Genomic DNA, 14,732 nt, shown 5'->3' with positions numbered 1-14,732 from the left:
GATGCCTTCATTTCACTCGGCCAAGCTCGCCCCACGAGACCCGACACTTCGAAACGGCACCGCAAACAACAATAACTCTCCGTCACCGCCCTGACACCTTTAGCCGCACTCTTCTTGGCAACGGAGGTGAATGGCGCCGCGGTGGCGAGACGTTAACTCCCTCGCCCGGTCTACAGGAGGGTGTGGGTTCGATCCCGACCCTGATGCCTGTATGTTTGGAGTTTGCGTGTTCTCCCCGTGGTCGTGTCAATTTTTCTCCGTGCCCTTTGGTTTTTCCCTCCACATTTAGAATGAACGTGCGCTTCAAAGTATTTGGCTGATTTCAACTTCCACGTGATGAGCCACTTTGTTGAGCTACCATTTGTGGCCAGGTTGCTTCTGAAAAAGAGCTACATAGCTCAGTGGGCTTCACCTGGTCAAATTGTGTTGTTATTAGTTTGTGAACGTTTTGAACCTGGCAGCAGTGCCCCGTTTCTAAGTCTAGCACCGCTCGGTCACTAGCGTCGCTCACTGCGGAGAGATCTCTTCGCACTCCGGTCGGCACGGGACGTCGGTTTTCCACTGTGGTGTGCGTTGATGGATAGCGCCGCGGTGCATGTCAACGTGCGATTGCCCGCCAGAGTTTTTGTTTTGTTTTTTGGAAAGTCCCATTCGGCCCGAGGACAGGAAAAAAGGTTCCCCGCTCGCTGCTCACGGAAATGTTTACGGCTGCAGGCGGGGGCTCGCGCGACAGACATCCTGCGGATGTCGATGCTGGAAGCTCGCCTGGACGTGAGCGAAGCGGCCAGGGAGGCCGCGAGGGCGGCGGCGGTGGCGGCGGCGGCAGCAGCGGGCAAGGGGGGGGCAGGCCACGGGCAAGGTCAGGGAGCGGTAACAGCCGTCGTCGGCAGCGGGGGCGCGGCGGGAGACGAGAAGAAAATAATAACCGGGCGAATTATCGACCTGCAAAAGTCTGGCGTCCTCAGGTGAGGTTGCGTGCGTGCGTGCCTCCCTCCACGGTGGGAAGGCGTGTGCGTGAACACGCGCGGTTATGTTGTTAATCGTTTAGTAGTGGCGTGCGCGGCAAGTTTTTCATCTTTGGGCAAAATTTGGACCGTTGACGCCGGCACGCAACGGCCCACTCGCGCGCACGCGTCACAGCGATTCTTCATCGTCCGTTGGTATTTGCGAATAGTTCGTGGGTCATACTCTTAGGTTTTTTCGGTGAAGTCACGTAGGTAAAAAATAAAAAAATAAAATAATAGAAATTATAATAGAAATAAAAATTATAAATCACGACGTTTCGGACGCAACACAAGTCTCCGTCATCAGGTGGGAGCGTCACAGCTAGATTTACTGTATACAGTGAGGCGAGTTCGTGGGTCAATTTAATAAAAATTGCCAAATTTTGACCATTGACGCTGGCCCGCAGTAGCCAGATGACGTCACGGGATCTTGTAACGTCCTTTGTGGAGCAGGACGGCACACGGGGTGGTATTTTCGATGAATGTGCCCGCAGTGTTAATCAGGGCGGCCGCTGAAATTAGAATCGTTAAACTCTGCAGCAAGCGGAGAAACGCGCTACCACCATGGCTGTGTGAGAGAGCGTATGCTCGTTCAGTTAGATTTTATTTATTTAATTTTATTCAGCAGGAAGGGCTTAATGAGCTGTTAGACTCTTCTTCATGGGCATCCTGCGACGGTACGGATGTTATCTGGTGCAGATGTTATACAGGACAGATCTTAGTTATAATCAAGTAACAATGAGTTTCAGCATTTGCTGCATTGGCCATCCACAGCTTTAGGAGGCCTTCATCCAGCAGTGGATTGACAAAAGGCTGTAGAGTTATATTTTCATCATTGTTTAGCTATATACTCCAGTGGCAACAGTTTATAAACAATATTTTTAAAGACAACTAAATGTAAAAAAAAACACTGCAGTAATCGTAGGAATACAAAAACCGCCGCTAACCTCCCGGTTATTCCCGTACATCACCCAAATAAAGCGGGGAGCAAGGCATGCTGGGAGTGCGACTGGTGCCGACCACGGCGCGGGCATCCGGGAAAACGGGCGACATTGCCATCACCGTAGGCGACATCATCCCTCAGGTGAGCGCCACTCCACTCTATCAGCACACCCCCCCACGCCCTCTACACCAGGGCCGCTCCAAAACCCCTTTGCTCGTCGCATCGCCCCTTTCGGGGGGACCGGTGGCTCAGCGGTCGAGTGATTGGCGGTCGATATGAACCGTCGTCACCTCTGGGGTCGATGGAACGAGTCCGTAAGCGGTTGTCCCTTTGGATGGACTCGCATCCACCCTAGGAATGTGCCATTTCCACCACCACGATTACTATTTACTTATACAACTAGTTTTGTTTATCTTACCAGGTAAGGCCCACTGAGCTAAATAGCTCTTTTTCAGTAGCGACCTGGCCGTAAATTATAGCTCAATGAAGTGGCTTATCACGTGGAAATTTATAGCAGCCAAATACTCTGAAGCACACGTTGATTCTAAATGTGGAGGGATAAATTGGAGGACCCAGAGAAAAATCCACGTGACCACGGAGAGAACATGCAAATGTACAGGCGTCAGGGTCGGGATTGAACCCATGACCTCCTGTATACCAGGCAAGGTAGTTAGTTCACATCTCGCCACCAGCCTCGTGGCGGACTAGAGTTTGAGAAATGCTACTCCTAAACAGTGCAAATGATAAAGAGTAAACGTGTCAAATTGGTGACGTACGAATGACCATATCTACATTTTAATTAACGTAAACAGCGCCATCAGTTAATGCAAAATGCTGCTTGCGTCAAGCATACTTGGTGATGTAAAGTTAGCTTGCTATACAGCAAGTCCATAAATGTATCTTCCATTATTAAACAATTATAATTAGCCAGGCGGTGGTGGCTATGCGCACCTGTAATCCAGCACTGTGGACGAGTGTGGACTAGCATCGTCTATCCCACATCTATAAACACCAATTAATTGGCTGAAAGCATCTTAATGTATATAGAGAACCGCAGAGCTTGGGAAATTGTTGGTAGTCCCAGCTCACTGCCTGGCTGCATTACATCTTGTCGTGAGGTGTAATTTGCATGAACGGCACTATATAAAACCAAACATTGTCACAACATAATATGACTAGCCTATTGCCCGTCCATGGACGGGTGTATTGCAGTAAATCTTGCAAGCGAAAAGCAGACCGTGACATGATCAATTCGTGTGCAATTTGTAAGGGCGCGATGACACAGACCTATTTCATTTTAAGGTTATAATCCCTTGTTCATCATGACGTCCTTTTTACTTTGATGTCTCAACAGCGTTACGGAGATCGCGTGACGTGAGGGTTCTGCCTTTGTAGTGAGGGTTGTGAGTTGACGCTGAGGAGAGGGGAGGAGGCGCCTCGCCCCCCCCCCCCCCCATGTGGAGTGACGTCACCCGCTAATTATTATGAATGGGGGGGTGTCCATTTGGAGGATGTCACCTGCTCATGAATATTATTGAGCGGGGCTGGTCGATGTGGAGTGACGTCACGAGCGTTAATGGCAGACATTCCTGGGTGATTTTAGTCGGTTTGATTGTAACGAGCAATTCTGAAAAGCAGTCCGCAAAAACTTTCGGCTGACAACAAAAAACGTTCCGCGCGTGCTTCGTCTGCGTCGGCAGCGACTGGCCGGCTTCCCGATCGTCTGCGGGGGGACTATGCTGATGAGCACCAGTGGCGGTCGAAGCAGCCCGAGCGTCAGCAACTCCAGCGTCGCCGGCGGTGTCGCTGGCGGTGGAGGTATCACCGGCGGTGCTGGTGGTGGAGGTGTCGCCGGTGTCGCTGGCGGTGGAGGCATCGGTGTCGCTGGCGGCGGCGGCGGCAACGAGGGCGGGGCGAGGGCGCCAGCGGGTTCGAGCGGCGCCAGCGTCGTGGTGGAGCCCAGCGGGCTGCTCAACGTGACGGCCTTCACCAGCCAGCGCGTGCGCGAGGACCCCTTTGGGCGGCCGAGGGAGTCGACCGACTCGGCATCGGATGACGACGTCGACGAAACGTGATGTTTGCGTCGCGTCGAGCGCACGGGGAGCGTGGTACGTGTGAGTTACGTGTGAGTGTGAGCGCGTTACGTGTGCGTTACTTGTCAGTGCGTGCGCGTTACGTGTGAGTGCGTGCGCGTTACACTTGCGTTATGTGTGAGTGCGTGCGCGTTACGTGTGCGGTACGCGTGAATACGTACGCGTAGATGCATATGCGTGGATGCGTACGCGTGGATGCGTACGCGTGGATGCGTACGCGTGGATGCGTACACGTGGATGCGTACACGTGGATGCGTACGCGTTACGTGTGAGTGCGTGTGTCGAGCACCACCGAGTGTGTTACGTCAAGTGCGTGCGTGTTACGTGTGTGCGTTGAGCACCGGGCGTGTTCCGTGCGAGCGCTTGCGTTGAGAGCGGGCGTGTTACATGCGAGTGCGTGTGCGTTTGAGTGCGTGTGCGTTTAAGCGCGAGCGCGCATTTATTGTATTTTTATTACTAACCGACCGCCAATGTTATTAAATGTACTTTTTTACGTTTTCAGTTATTTTATTAAATGCCTTCGAGTTGGTTTGGCAACGCGCACAACGTGCGCACCAACGGTAGGAAATCACAACTCTTGTTTGTACCCAGCCTGCACGCATCTTGCTCTTGTGCGACGGGATTTGCTCATCACTTACGTAAAGTGTTTGCAATCGAATCTCCGAGTTGATGGGTTTTTTTTTCACGTCATATTATATTTTATTAAAGAGCGTTAAACAGTGGTCATTGCTCATCATTCACTCACGGTAGCCCTTTCATGTTCTGACAAAAGGGATTTTGCCGTGTTAGGCTATGGGGAAATGCGTAATGAACGAAGGTCAAGACGCCTTCACTGCCACTGCCGTTGACTCCAGCGCACCTCCCGCCGTCCTGCCAGATCCCGCAGCAGTTGAAGGGTCGACATCCAAAATTCCAAGGTGCGATGAAACGCTCAAACCGAAGCAAAGCAGATCTATAAAGTTGCGGCAAAATTTTAAAGGCGGCCATCTCATTGAAAGCGAAACTGTCCGTTGGTAATCGCGTTGTTCTCATTGCGTTCCGATGTGGGCAGTAATAAAACGAGGTGTGGTTATATTTGCAGCAGCATTTAAATCCAATCCATATGGTCAAGACGCTGTACAGAAACCAGTTCTAAGAGTGTAGACAAAGTGTCAGAGTGACGGAAACTAGACTGGCTGGCTGGTAGTGTGTAGGGGAGTACATTTTCAAAAAATGAATCAACTCACGGTACCGACTAATAAAATCCCTGTGAACTCGTGGTGCGGTCGCTGCATTGATTCTAAACGGGACACGTTTGTCAGCTTCTGGTGAACGTCAGAGGAAAAATAACAATTCGTGCAGTTGACTTTCCCCCCGCCGCCCCGACCAACGTCTTAGTGACGCTGCGAGAGATCGCATTGCAAAGGTTTCTGGGGGGAAAGTGTTCGTGACGAGCTGCGTAAATATTCTGGTAAGCCAACGGAATGAATTGGCCTTCCTTGTTCCTCTGCCACTTTCCTATACAACTCTGTTGTCTTGAGTTTCGTCGCACTTCCCGTACTTTACAGATAGTACGATGAAGGCTTTGATGATCCTCTTTAAAGCTTTTCAATAGAACCCACAGAGGCATTCGGCACGTGAAGCTCATCCTTGTCTGTGTCATGATGACGTAGCATTAAACTTTTTCTGGCTATACTCAGATTTAAGTGTGAATTTGTGAGTTGCCTTGCAATGGTGGCTGCTTTGTCAATGCACTGCTGGATAGAGGACCTACTCATCAGGGTTGCCATCACCTCTCCAGGTTTGACCTGGACAGATGGGCTGGACAGTCCAAGAATTGGAAACGTAAACTCAACATTTCGATTTAAAGCTTTCGTGACTGCAGGGATTCATCTTCTTGGTTCTTTCGGTAAAGTCACGTAGAAGGGAAATAATAAAATTAAAAAAATAAAACATAATAAAATACAATTCTCACGACGTTTCGGCCACAACGCAAGCAGCCGTCCTCAGGTGTCTTTCCGACAGACCTGTTCTTCACCTGAGGACGGCTGCTTGCGTTGTGGCCGAAACGTCGTGAGAATTGTATTTTATTATTATTAATTTTTATTATTTTATTATTATTTCCCTTCTACGTGACTTTACCGAAAGAACCAAGAAGATAGTTTTCTCGGGTTAAATATTTCTGTTGCAGGTCCCTGCGGTGGCGACAATGTTAACTGCCTCGTCTGGTATACAGCAGGTCGTGGATTCAACCCCAACCCTGACGCCTGCTGCTGCTGTATGTTTGAAGTGAGCATGTTCTGTCTCCCTGTGGTCGCGTGGATTTTTCTCCGGGTCCTCCGGTATTTCCCCTCCACATTGAGAAACGTGCGTTCAGAGGATTTGACTGCTATCAATGTTTACGTGATAAGCCACTTCGTTGAGCTATCATTTGTAACAGCCAGGTCGCTTCTGCAAAAGAGCGATATAGCTCAGTGGGCCTTACCTGGTATAATTAAAAACAATAGTTTAGTTTTATCGTTTAGAGTTACACTTTTTTGCAAGCCATTTTAAATCAAGACGATCCTAGTGAAGGGACTTCAGTAACCTTCTGTGACCTCATCTTTTTGGGTCGTTCTCTAACCTGGGTGCGAATGCCGATGTGATGACGAACAATTTTGAAGTCCATCGTCGCCGCACGGGCGGGAACTTTCCTCTCTCTCTCGCGATGGGCTTCTCGCTAGTTTTACTGTAAGTGCCGCTGATGTGGTTTTCGGAATCGTTTAAAGTGGAGCTCTTCTGGGAAACGAAGGCGCTTTTTGATTCAATAAAACACAAACTCTGGCTGTTGTGGGAACGCCGTGGCCAATCGTCGGGGAAATCTAAAAAAGGGACCCTTCTGGTTGTTTTTTCCGCTGCACTCCCCATCTTTTGGAACGAAAAGAAAAGTTTGCTAAACAAAATTCCCCGGGGCATCCATTCGAAAGACCCCGGCAACTGTGCGAAAGATTTTCCGCAACCCTGCGGCCTATTTCACTGGAAGCGTTTTCACTTGCGGTGTCGAATTGTCCATAATGACCGCATTTAATTAAGAAAAATTACCGGTGTTTTTCCCCGGCGGTGACCTCCGATGAGCACGGTTGGCTACGTACGGTGCAAAAGAATTTCGATTTAAAGCTTTCGTGACTGCAGGGATTCACCTTCTTGGTTCTTTCGGTAAAGTCACGTAGAAGGGAAATAATAAAATAATAAAAATTAAACATAATAAAATACAATTCTCACGACGTTTTGGCCACAACAAGAGGACGTCTGCTTGCGTTGTGGCCGAAACGTCGTGAGAATTATTTTTTTATTTTATTATTTCCCTTCGTGACTTTACCGAAAAAACCAAGAAGGTGCGAAAGAAGTTTACCACGCGTACGTTCATGACTTAGGGATTTGCTGCGGTGACGTGCACGGAGATTATCCGTTCCGAAATTATGTCGGCGAAAGGAACGTGGCGAGTTGGTGCTGTAGGGTGGCTGGGTGGTAAAACTCGTGCCTCTCACCAAGAAACCCTAAGTTTGATTCCTGACTCGGGTGCCTTTCTGCGTTACAGTACTTTGAACGTTCTCGTCCCAGTTCTGTATGGCTTTCCTCCGGGCTGTCCCGTTTCCTGCCATAAAAAAAAACACTGTGACTGGTATTGGCCAAACGTCCCACTTGCCGAAAACAATGCCTGCAATTACTCAATTGCGAGTACACACTGCAACATCGCCCCCCTACTACAAAAAACTTGGCAGGACCTTGCTCAAAAACTTTATGCTTTTCTGGGTAAACCAAGTGCAATAGTAATTAACTAAAACGTTTCGGTAACACATTTTAGTGGCAAGTGGGCACTGGGTTTTCACACGCTTAATTATTGACAATGTATATTTATCAATTTGGTGGTGTCTCTGTTTTTTTATTATAAATAATCATGCATGTGTTTTCTAAATAGTCCAGATTGATGGGACAATTGGCTAGGAGGGGTGACGTCCGATGGTCAAGAGTGGCGGTCGAGGAACGGAACGCGTCCGATGGGACGTCCAAACCGAGGCGATGCCGGGCGGATTGTTACAAGAGAGTTGGAAGTGGCTTGTGGAGGCCTTTACCTTGCAGTGGATGAACCATGGCCGATGATTACATATTTCAATTCTAGATTTGAAGCTTTCGTGACTGCAAGGATTCATATTCTTTGTTTTTTTCGGTCCTACATATTTCAACCCAGGTGGTTATTTATAACCGCGAGGGCGTGACACATTTATTTTGGCCCAAGCAAATCCGATCAAACAATGGGCGAGGAATTGAGATGCTGGTGACTTATTTCCCCCACCGAAGCTTCACGTCAGTAGAGGGACCCAGGCAAGGCCAATGAGTCAGATTCCTTCCGTAACCTGCTGTCGCAGGTGCTGGCTAAAGTATTGCCCCCTCGGGATAGAGTCGGCCTGTTTAGGTGACACTAATGCCCGAGTGAGTCATGGCGCAGGCACCTGGGCTGGAGTGATTGGAAGGCACGGGGCAGATCAGCTCAATAACAACGGCAGAATGCTGCTCAACTTCTGCGTGGCTCCGTGAACTTGTCATCGCCAACGCGCTGTTCCGGCACCGGCGCAACCACGACAACGTCAAGGATGCACGCCCGGTCGAAGCAAGAACGGCTGCTGGACTACACAGCGACAAACCCCTGCCCCGGTCCCGACAGGCGTTCACAACCGTACCACGGAATCTCAGCCTAAAATGGGCTTTACCCGGTAGAAATGAATCAAAAGTTTTTTGTTAGTGATGTGCTCACCTTTCCTATACATCGCACTCATATCGTAGTTGTTTTTATTGTTTGTCGTAGTAACGTTCTGACCCAGCTCCCTACTGGACATCTGTAAAAAATAACAACTCTATAGCTCATCGGATTCCCATCAGTACGAATACAAAATTATGATTCTGTAAGAGCCCGCAAAATGTATAAGGGCATCGTCACACTGCGCGCAGTACCGCGTGGGTTGCAATGCCTCCTCCTCCGAGGAGGAGGAGGAGGACGAAGGATCAAGCACAGCCGTTGCGTAAATGATGCATCGTGGCTCGTGAGTTAACCCCGCAGCTTCGTCCCTCCTCTGCACCCAGCACCCCCCGCTCTCTCCTCCAACATTGTTTTTCCCCCACAAACATGGCACAGAAACTCCAGACACGGTTGTGATGGGAACCTGCTGTTATTTGAAAGCAAATTGCGGTTGTGGGTCAGCGCAATAAAAAGGCCAGTGCAAATGTTATATAAAATACACGCAGAAGCTATGAGACACAGGCAAATTGTATGGAAAATATGTTTAACGTGTTTCGCACCGTACGTAGCTAAGCTGGGTGGGGGGGAGACAACACAAAATTGGTGTCTAGACAACGTGGCCTGCCAAGTCTCCCCTCTTTGGCCAGGTCTGCGATTGAGTTCATTGATGATGATTATTACAAATGTGACTGGCTTTGGCTCGGCGTTGCAAGTTAGAATACGGCTCATTCATGGCAAAGGCCGTGCGAGGATTAACGCTTCAATGTTGGGGAAGAAAAGATAAGAAACCCCGTGACTTTTCGATGTACGTACGTTGAACTTCTTTCGCACCGTACGTAGCCAGCCGTGCAAATCGGAGGTGCAAGGGAAGGACAACAAACTATGTATGGGTCTCTGTGCGAGTCTTTGTATGTGTGTGTGTACGTTGAACTTCTTTTGCACCGTACGTAGCCAGCCGTGCTAATCGGAGGAGCTGGGGGGGACAACAATCTCACACCCCCACAAAGGGAATTTTGCACCCCTATAAAGGGAATTTCGCACCCCCAGAAAGGGAATCTCGCACTCCCAGAAAGGGAATTTCGCACCCCCCCCAGAAATGGAATTTTGCAGCCCCAGAAATGGAATTTTGCACCCCCAGAAAGGGAATTTCGCACCCCTAGAAAGGGCATCTCACACTCCCCCAGATAGGGAATTTCGCACCCCCAGAAAGGGAATTTCGCACCCCTAGAAAGGGCATCTCACACTCCCCCAGAAAGGGAATTTTGCACCCCCAGAAAGGGAATTTCGCACCCCCAGAAAGGGCATCTCACACCCCCCCCAGAAAGGGAATTTGCACCCCCAGAAAGGGCATCTCACCCCCCCAAGAAAGGACATCGTCCACGCCCAGGCTAAGTCGTAGAAGAAGCAGAAGAAGCACTTGCTCTAGAAGCAGCGTCAAGAGAAGGAGCTCCTCTTCAGACTTTGCCTCGGCGTCTAACCCCCCCCCCCCCCCTCTGTTTTGCACGTCGGCTTTCGCGACCAATTATGAATACAGTAATCCCCGCTCTGCCCGACATTGAAATGCACACGTGTCGAATTACGACACGGCGAACGTAATTGTATAGAGACAGCCGAGCAGGGGACGTCCAGGTGTAACACCAATATTCCTCTATGCATACAAATAATTTAAATGATTCGCGGAAGAATCGCGTCACGTCGGTTTGAAGCGGGTGATTGCTTCGGTGGGATTTAGTTTGTGTTCTCACGAACAGGAACTGAAAGTCGGTGGGTCCTCCACCCTCCCCTCCCCCCTGTGATCAACGTGGACCAGGGTTATGAGTTCACTTTTCTCCAACGTAGCACTCGGCTCGTTTCGTCTCTCTCTCTGACGTTTTGTAAAGCTCAACGGAGTCGTCGTTATTGCGTTACATCGGGGCCGGCCATAAATGACGTCACGCACCGAGAGGGGGGTCAGACATTTGTGACGATGTGTGACGAGGAAGGGGGGTTTGAGAAATGTGACGTCACATCAAAATGCGCAACTTTAAATAAATATATCAGAGTGCAGCGCCACATTAAATACGCACTACAATGACAATAGTTTAAAGCGGTTTGAAGCATGTTTTATATTTGGGGGGGGGGGGGGGCAGAGCTTTGTGACGTCATAATTGAGAGGGAGGGTCTGACTTTTTGTGATGCCATGTGACGATAGGGGGGGGGGTCAAAAATCGTCCAAAATCACGTGACGTCATTTATGGACGGCCCCATAGTTGCTTGCGTTGTGCTAGAGAGAGCTTGGGGGGCAGAGGAGGGTAGGGGGTGGTCTTGTCTACGGCTAAACTCGTGGCGTAGTTCACGAAGGTCATTTTACTTGCACGAGTGACCCCCTACGATACACTGCGTCTCGCAAACGCCGGCACGACTCAACATCTTCTTATGGTTGTTATTGTTTGACTTGCATCCCGCTGGGATTTTTGCACACAGCGTTGAAATAAGGTGTCTTTTTCTGGAAGACTTTGCTGTTTTTTCCTGGATTTTTCTGTTGCGTGTAGTCACTTTAAGATGTTCATTGTTCATGTTTTTGTACTGGTAGGAACCTCCTGGTTACACCAGCCCACATGGGATTATTGTGTCCGTCCGTCGTGGAGGGTGGGGCTGGGTGGGGGAGGGTGGGGCTGGGTGGGGTGCAGTAGAAAACCCCTCTTTAACGACGCTTATTGGTTCCACGAAACCGCGCGTTAAGCGATTTCGACGTTAAGCGAGTATAGGGAATACACGTCAAAGGCTTAATTCGTTCCGATAGCATCGAAAGTGACCCCTTTTCACCAAAAAAAGTACGTTATAAAATGTTTATAATGGATATTAATACATAAATATACTAACATAAACACAATATTAAAAAAACGTGGTTAATCATTGCATTAATATTTACTGTACCTACAATTGCCCTTCGTTAAGCGAACTCATTGGGCTCTATGGAGGCACTACACTACTATACTCTACACTACACTATACACTATTATACACTACATTACTATACACTACACTATACACTACTATACACTACACTATACACTACTATACTCTACAGTACTGTACACTACCACACACTATACAGTACTGTACACTACTATACTCTACAGTATTGTACACCACTACACTACACAGTACTATACACTACACAGTACTGTACACTATACAGTACTGTACACAACTACTATACAGTACTGTACACCACCACTATACAGTACACACTACTGTACACTGTACAGCACTGTACACCACTACTATAAACTACACAGTACTTTACACTACACAGTACTGTACACCACTACTGTACAGTACTGTACACGGAGCGATGGTGGACACTAAAAAGGCCCACACAGATGGATTCAATAATCCACTGACGTTGCTGCTGCCATCACCTGGCTACCACGTGGCCCAAAGCTGCTAGCACAGCTGACTCCTGGGGCTAAACATTGTTCAGTGAATCAGCTGGTGAGGTCACCAAGGTGCAGTTCAGGGAGTTCCCCTCCGACCCCCATGTTTACACGCACTGTGCCGTCTATTGACAACTTGTGATTGGGTGTAGGTTTAACTTATTTAGCACCGTACGTAGCCTACCGAGGGGCGGATCGATGAATTGGGGCTGGTTCGCTTCGATAATACGGTGATTTTTTTTTTTTCTGGAATTTTTCTGTTGCGTGTAATCGCTTTAAGATGTTTCTTTTTCGTGTTTTTGTTTTGTTGCGGTGGCACGGGGTTATACCTAATCAATGAAACTGAAAGAAACCAGAAAACTGAAAATGTGTTGCCTCGTGTCATTCCCCCCCCCCCCCCCCGTCAATTTACTTCTCTACGTGATATTACTGGTAGGAACCTCCTGGTTACACCAGCCCACAGGGGATTATTGTGTCCGTCCATCCGTCGTGCAGGGAGGGGCTGGGTGGGGAGGGAGGGGCTGGGTGGGGAGGGGATGGTGGGGCTGGGAGGGGTGGGGCTGGGTGGGGGGTGGGAAGGGTGTTGCTGGGTAGGGAGGGGCTGGTCCACCCCGTGGTGCCCTTATAAAACTAAACGTTTAACCTACTCACGCCGGCTTGTGCCCGCCCTCACAGTCGGGCATATTTGCGGAATACACCACGCCGCCGTTGACCCTGGCCATTGACCGAGCAACCCAACGTTCCTACCAGCTCCCTCCGCAGGAATGTGTTTAACTCGGGAACTCTCTGCATTGGATAACTCCTCAACTCGCTTGAAGCAAGCGGTGACTTTTAAATCGCCGTCTTTTCCGGCTGATGATCGAGTCATTAACTAGCCTCGGTTATCAAACTCGGAATATGTATCGATACCCGGAGGAATCCGATGAGTTATGCGAAGCTCTTCATCGCAGGATGTGTTCGAGTAGGCGATGATAGCACGTGTGAAGGCAACACGAAATGTTGTTGCTGCTGTTACTGCAACATTTCTTTTACTGGACGGCTTAATTCGTTTTCTTCGAACTGGCCAAACGCCTCGAAAGAGGTGGGAATTACCCACACTTCACCCCACCACCACACCTAGTCTGTCATTTCGACTAAACTGATTTGAATGTACTGAATTTGTTTTCCCCAGTACATGTATACACACTTAAGCGGTGTGCTTTCGCTAAGTTGTTTCCCCACCTGAAGAAGGACGCTTGTGTTGCGCCCGAAACGTCGTGATTCAATTTATTTTATTTTTTTACCTAGGTGATTTTACCGAAAAAAACAGAGTATGAATCCTTGCAGTCACGAAAACTTCTAATCTAGAATATACACACACACAGTTGATCGGTAACCCTGTAGCGTGACAAGAAAAACGTATCTACGCTTGATTTCAGTGTTGAATATTACGTACAATACATTATATACTACATACAACTGAATTAAACATACTGCACGTATATATACACACATTGGTCACGGCTAATAACTGCATTAATACATACAGAACATATACACCGGGGAAGAGTGAATGGTATTCGCCGGTCTAAAGTCTGCATCTGTCTGGTGATCGTCAAACACATGGTTGTTCAAACAAGAGCGTTAGTAGAGTTAGTACATCACCCCATGATACAGAGTCTTCTAGATTGGAATGGTGGTCAGTACGGGGCAGTAAATACAGTCTCTTTTGTACATGTATGTATGTTTTGTTGTCTATTTGCATGTTTGTTTATGACAATTTCACATCGTAAACATTTAAAAACACAGAACAACACCTGAAAACAATGCCGTGCAAGAATGTGCAAAAACAAGCAATTTTAAATCATGATTTAGTGATTATCCGGCGTTTAAAAAAATCTGGTGCATCATCCCTCCCCCCCCCGAATAATTGCTGATCGATATATTTATGTATTGATATTGACCGTACACTGCTGGGCGGACAGGAGACGAATCGATTTAGTAAGCTCACCGATCGTTGCGGTGATGCTGACTCTTTCATCATGGACACACCGTGGGCAACGCGGTTGAAAGTGGACACACATAACCTCCAATATAAATATATCTACATTCATTTGTTGCTGTCTTGGCCGGGTGCGTCCATCGTGGAGATGGAGTTGTGAAATCTAGCGACCTGCTAGAGCACTGGCACTTCACCTGGGGTGCGAGATGTGGCCAGATTTATTTTTAGAAGGTAAATAATCGAAACACACAAATTAAGCACGGACATCCAAGTCCACCTACTTTGTTTCATCAATTGCCGATGTGATAACAAGGTTGCGCTAAAGATGAAGAACCACTGCGCGAGACCATCACAAGTCCGCTGTGCTTAACCCACTTAATTAAAACTTTCACGATAGCGTCCCAGTTTCTCAGTAAAGGGTCGCGGCGGTGAAAGGTCGACGAGGCGAGAACAAACACACACCACGGGGGAATTACAAAAAAAAAACCAGATCACCATCATGACAATGACACGGCCAAAATGTTATTTGAGCGTCCCTG

At 48.4% G+C, this 14,732-nt stretch overlaps 1 protein-coding gene across 5 annotated transcripts in view; it reads left to right on the top strand.

Annotated features, from left to right (window-relative positions):
- The window catches only part of EMSY (EMSY transcriptional repressor, BRCA2 interacting), a 35,775-nt gene extending 30,061 nt beyond the window's left edge, over positions 1–5,714 (top strand). For all 5 annotated transcript variants that reach the window (XM_078614055.1, XM_078614052.1, XM_078614053.1 and 2 more), the window contains 3 exons: positions 715–965; positions 1,986–2,088; positions 3,648–5,714. In XM_078614055.1, the coding sequence (XP_078470181.1) occupies positions 715–965; positions 1,986–2,088; positions 3,648–4,022 (729 nt within the window). In that variant the 3' untranslated portion in view covers positions 4,023–5,714. The remainder of the gene's footprint in view (positions 1–714; positions 966–1,985; positions 2,089–3,647) is intronic.
- The last annotated feature ends 9,018 nt before the right edge of the window (positions 5,715–14,732 follow it).

The sequence above is a fragment of the Lampetra planeri genome, chromosome 43, assembly GCF_965212315.1.
Source record: "Lampetra planeri chromosome 43, kcLamPlan1.2.h2, whole genome shotgun sequence".
NCBI classification, from domain to species: domain Eukaryota; kingdom Metazoa; phylum Chordata; class Hyperoartia; order Petromyzontiformes; family Petromyzontidae; genus Lampetra; species Lampetra planeri.
This window is presented reverse-complemented; position numbering and strand designations above follow the sequence as displayed.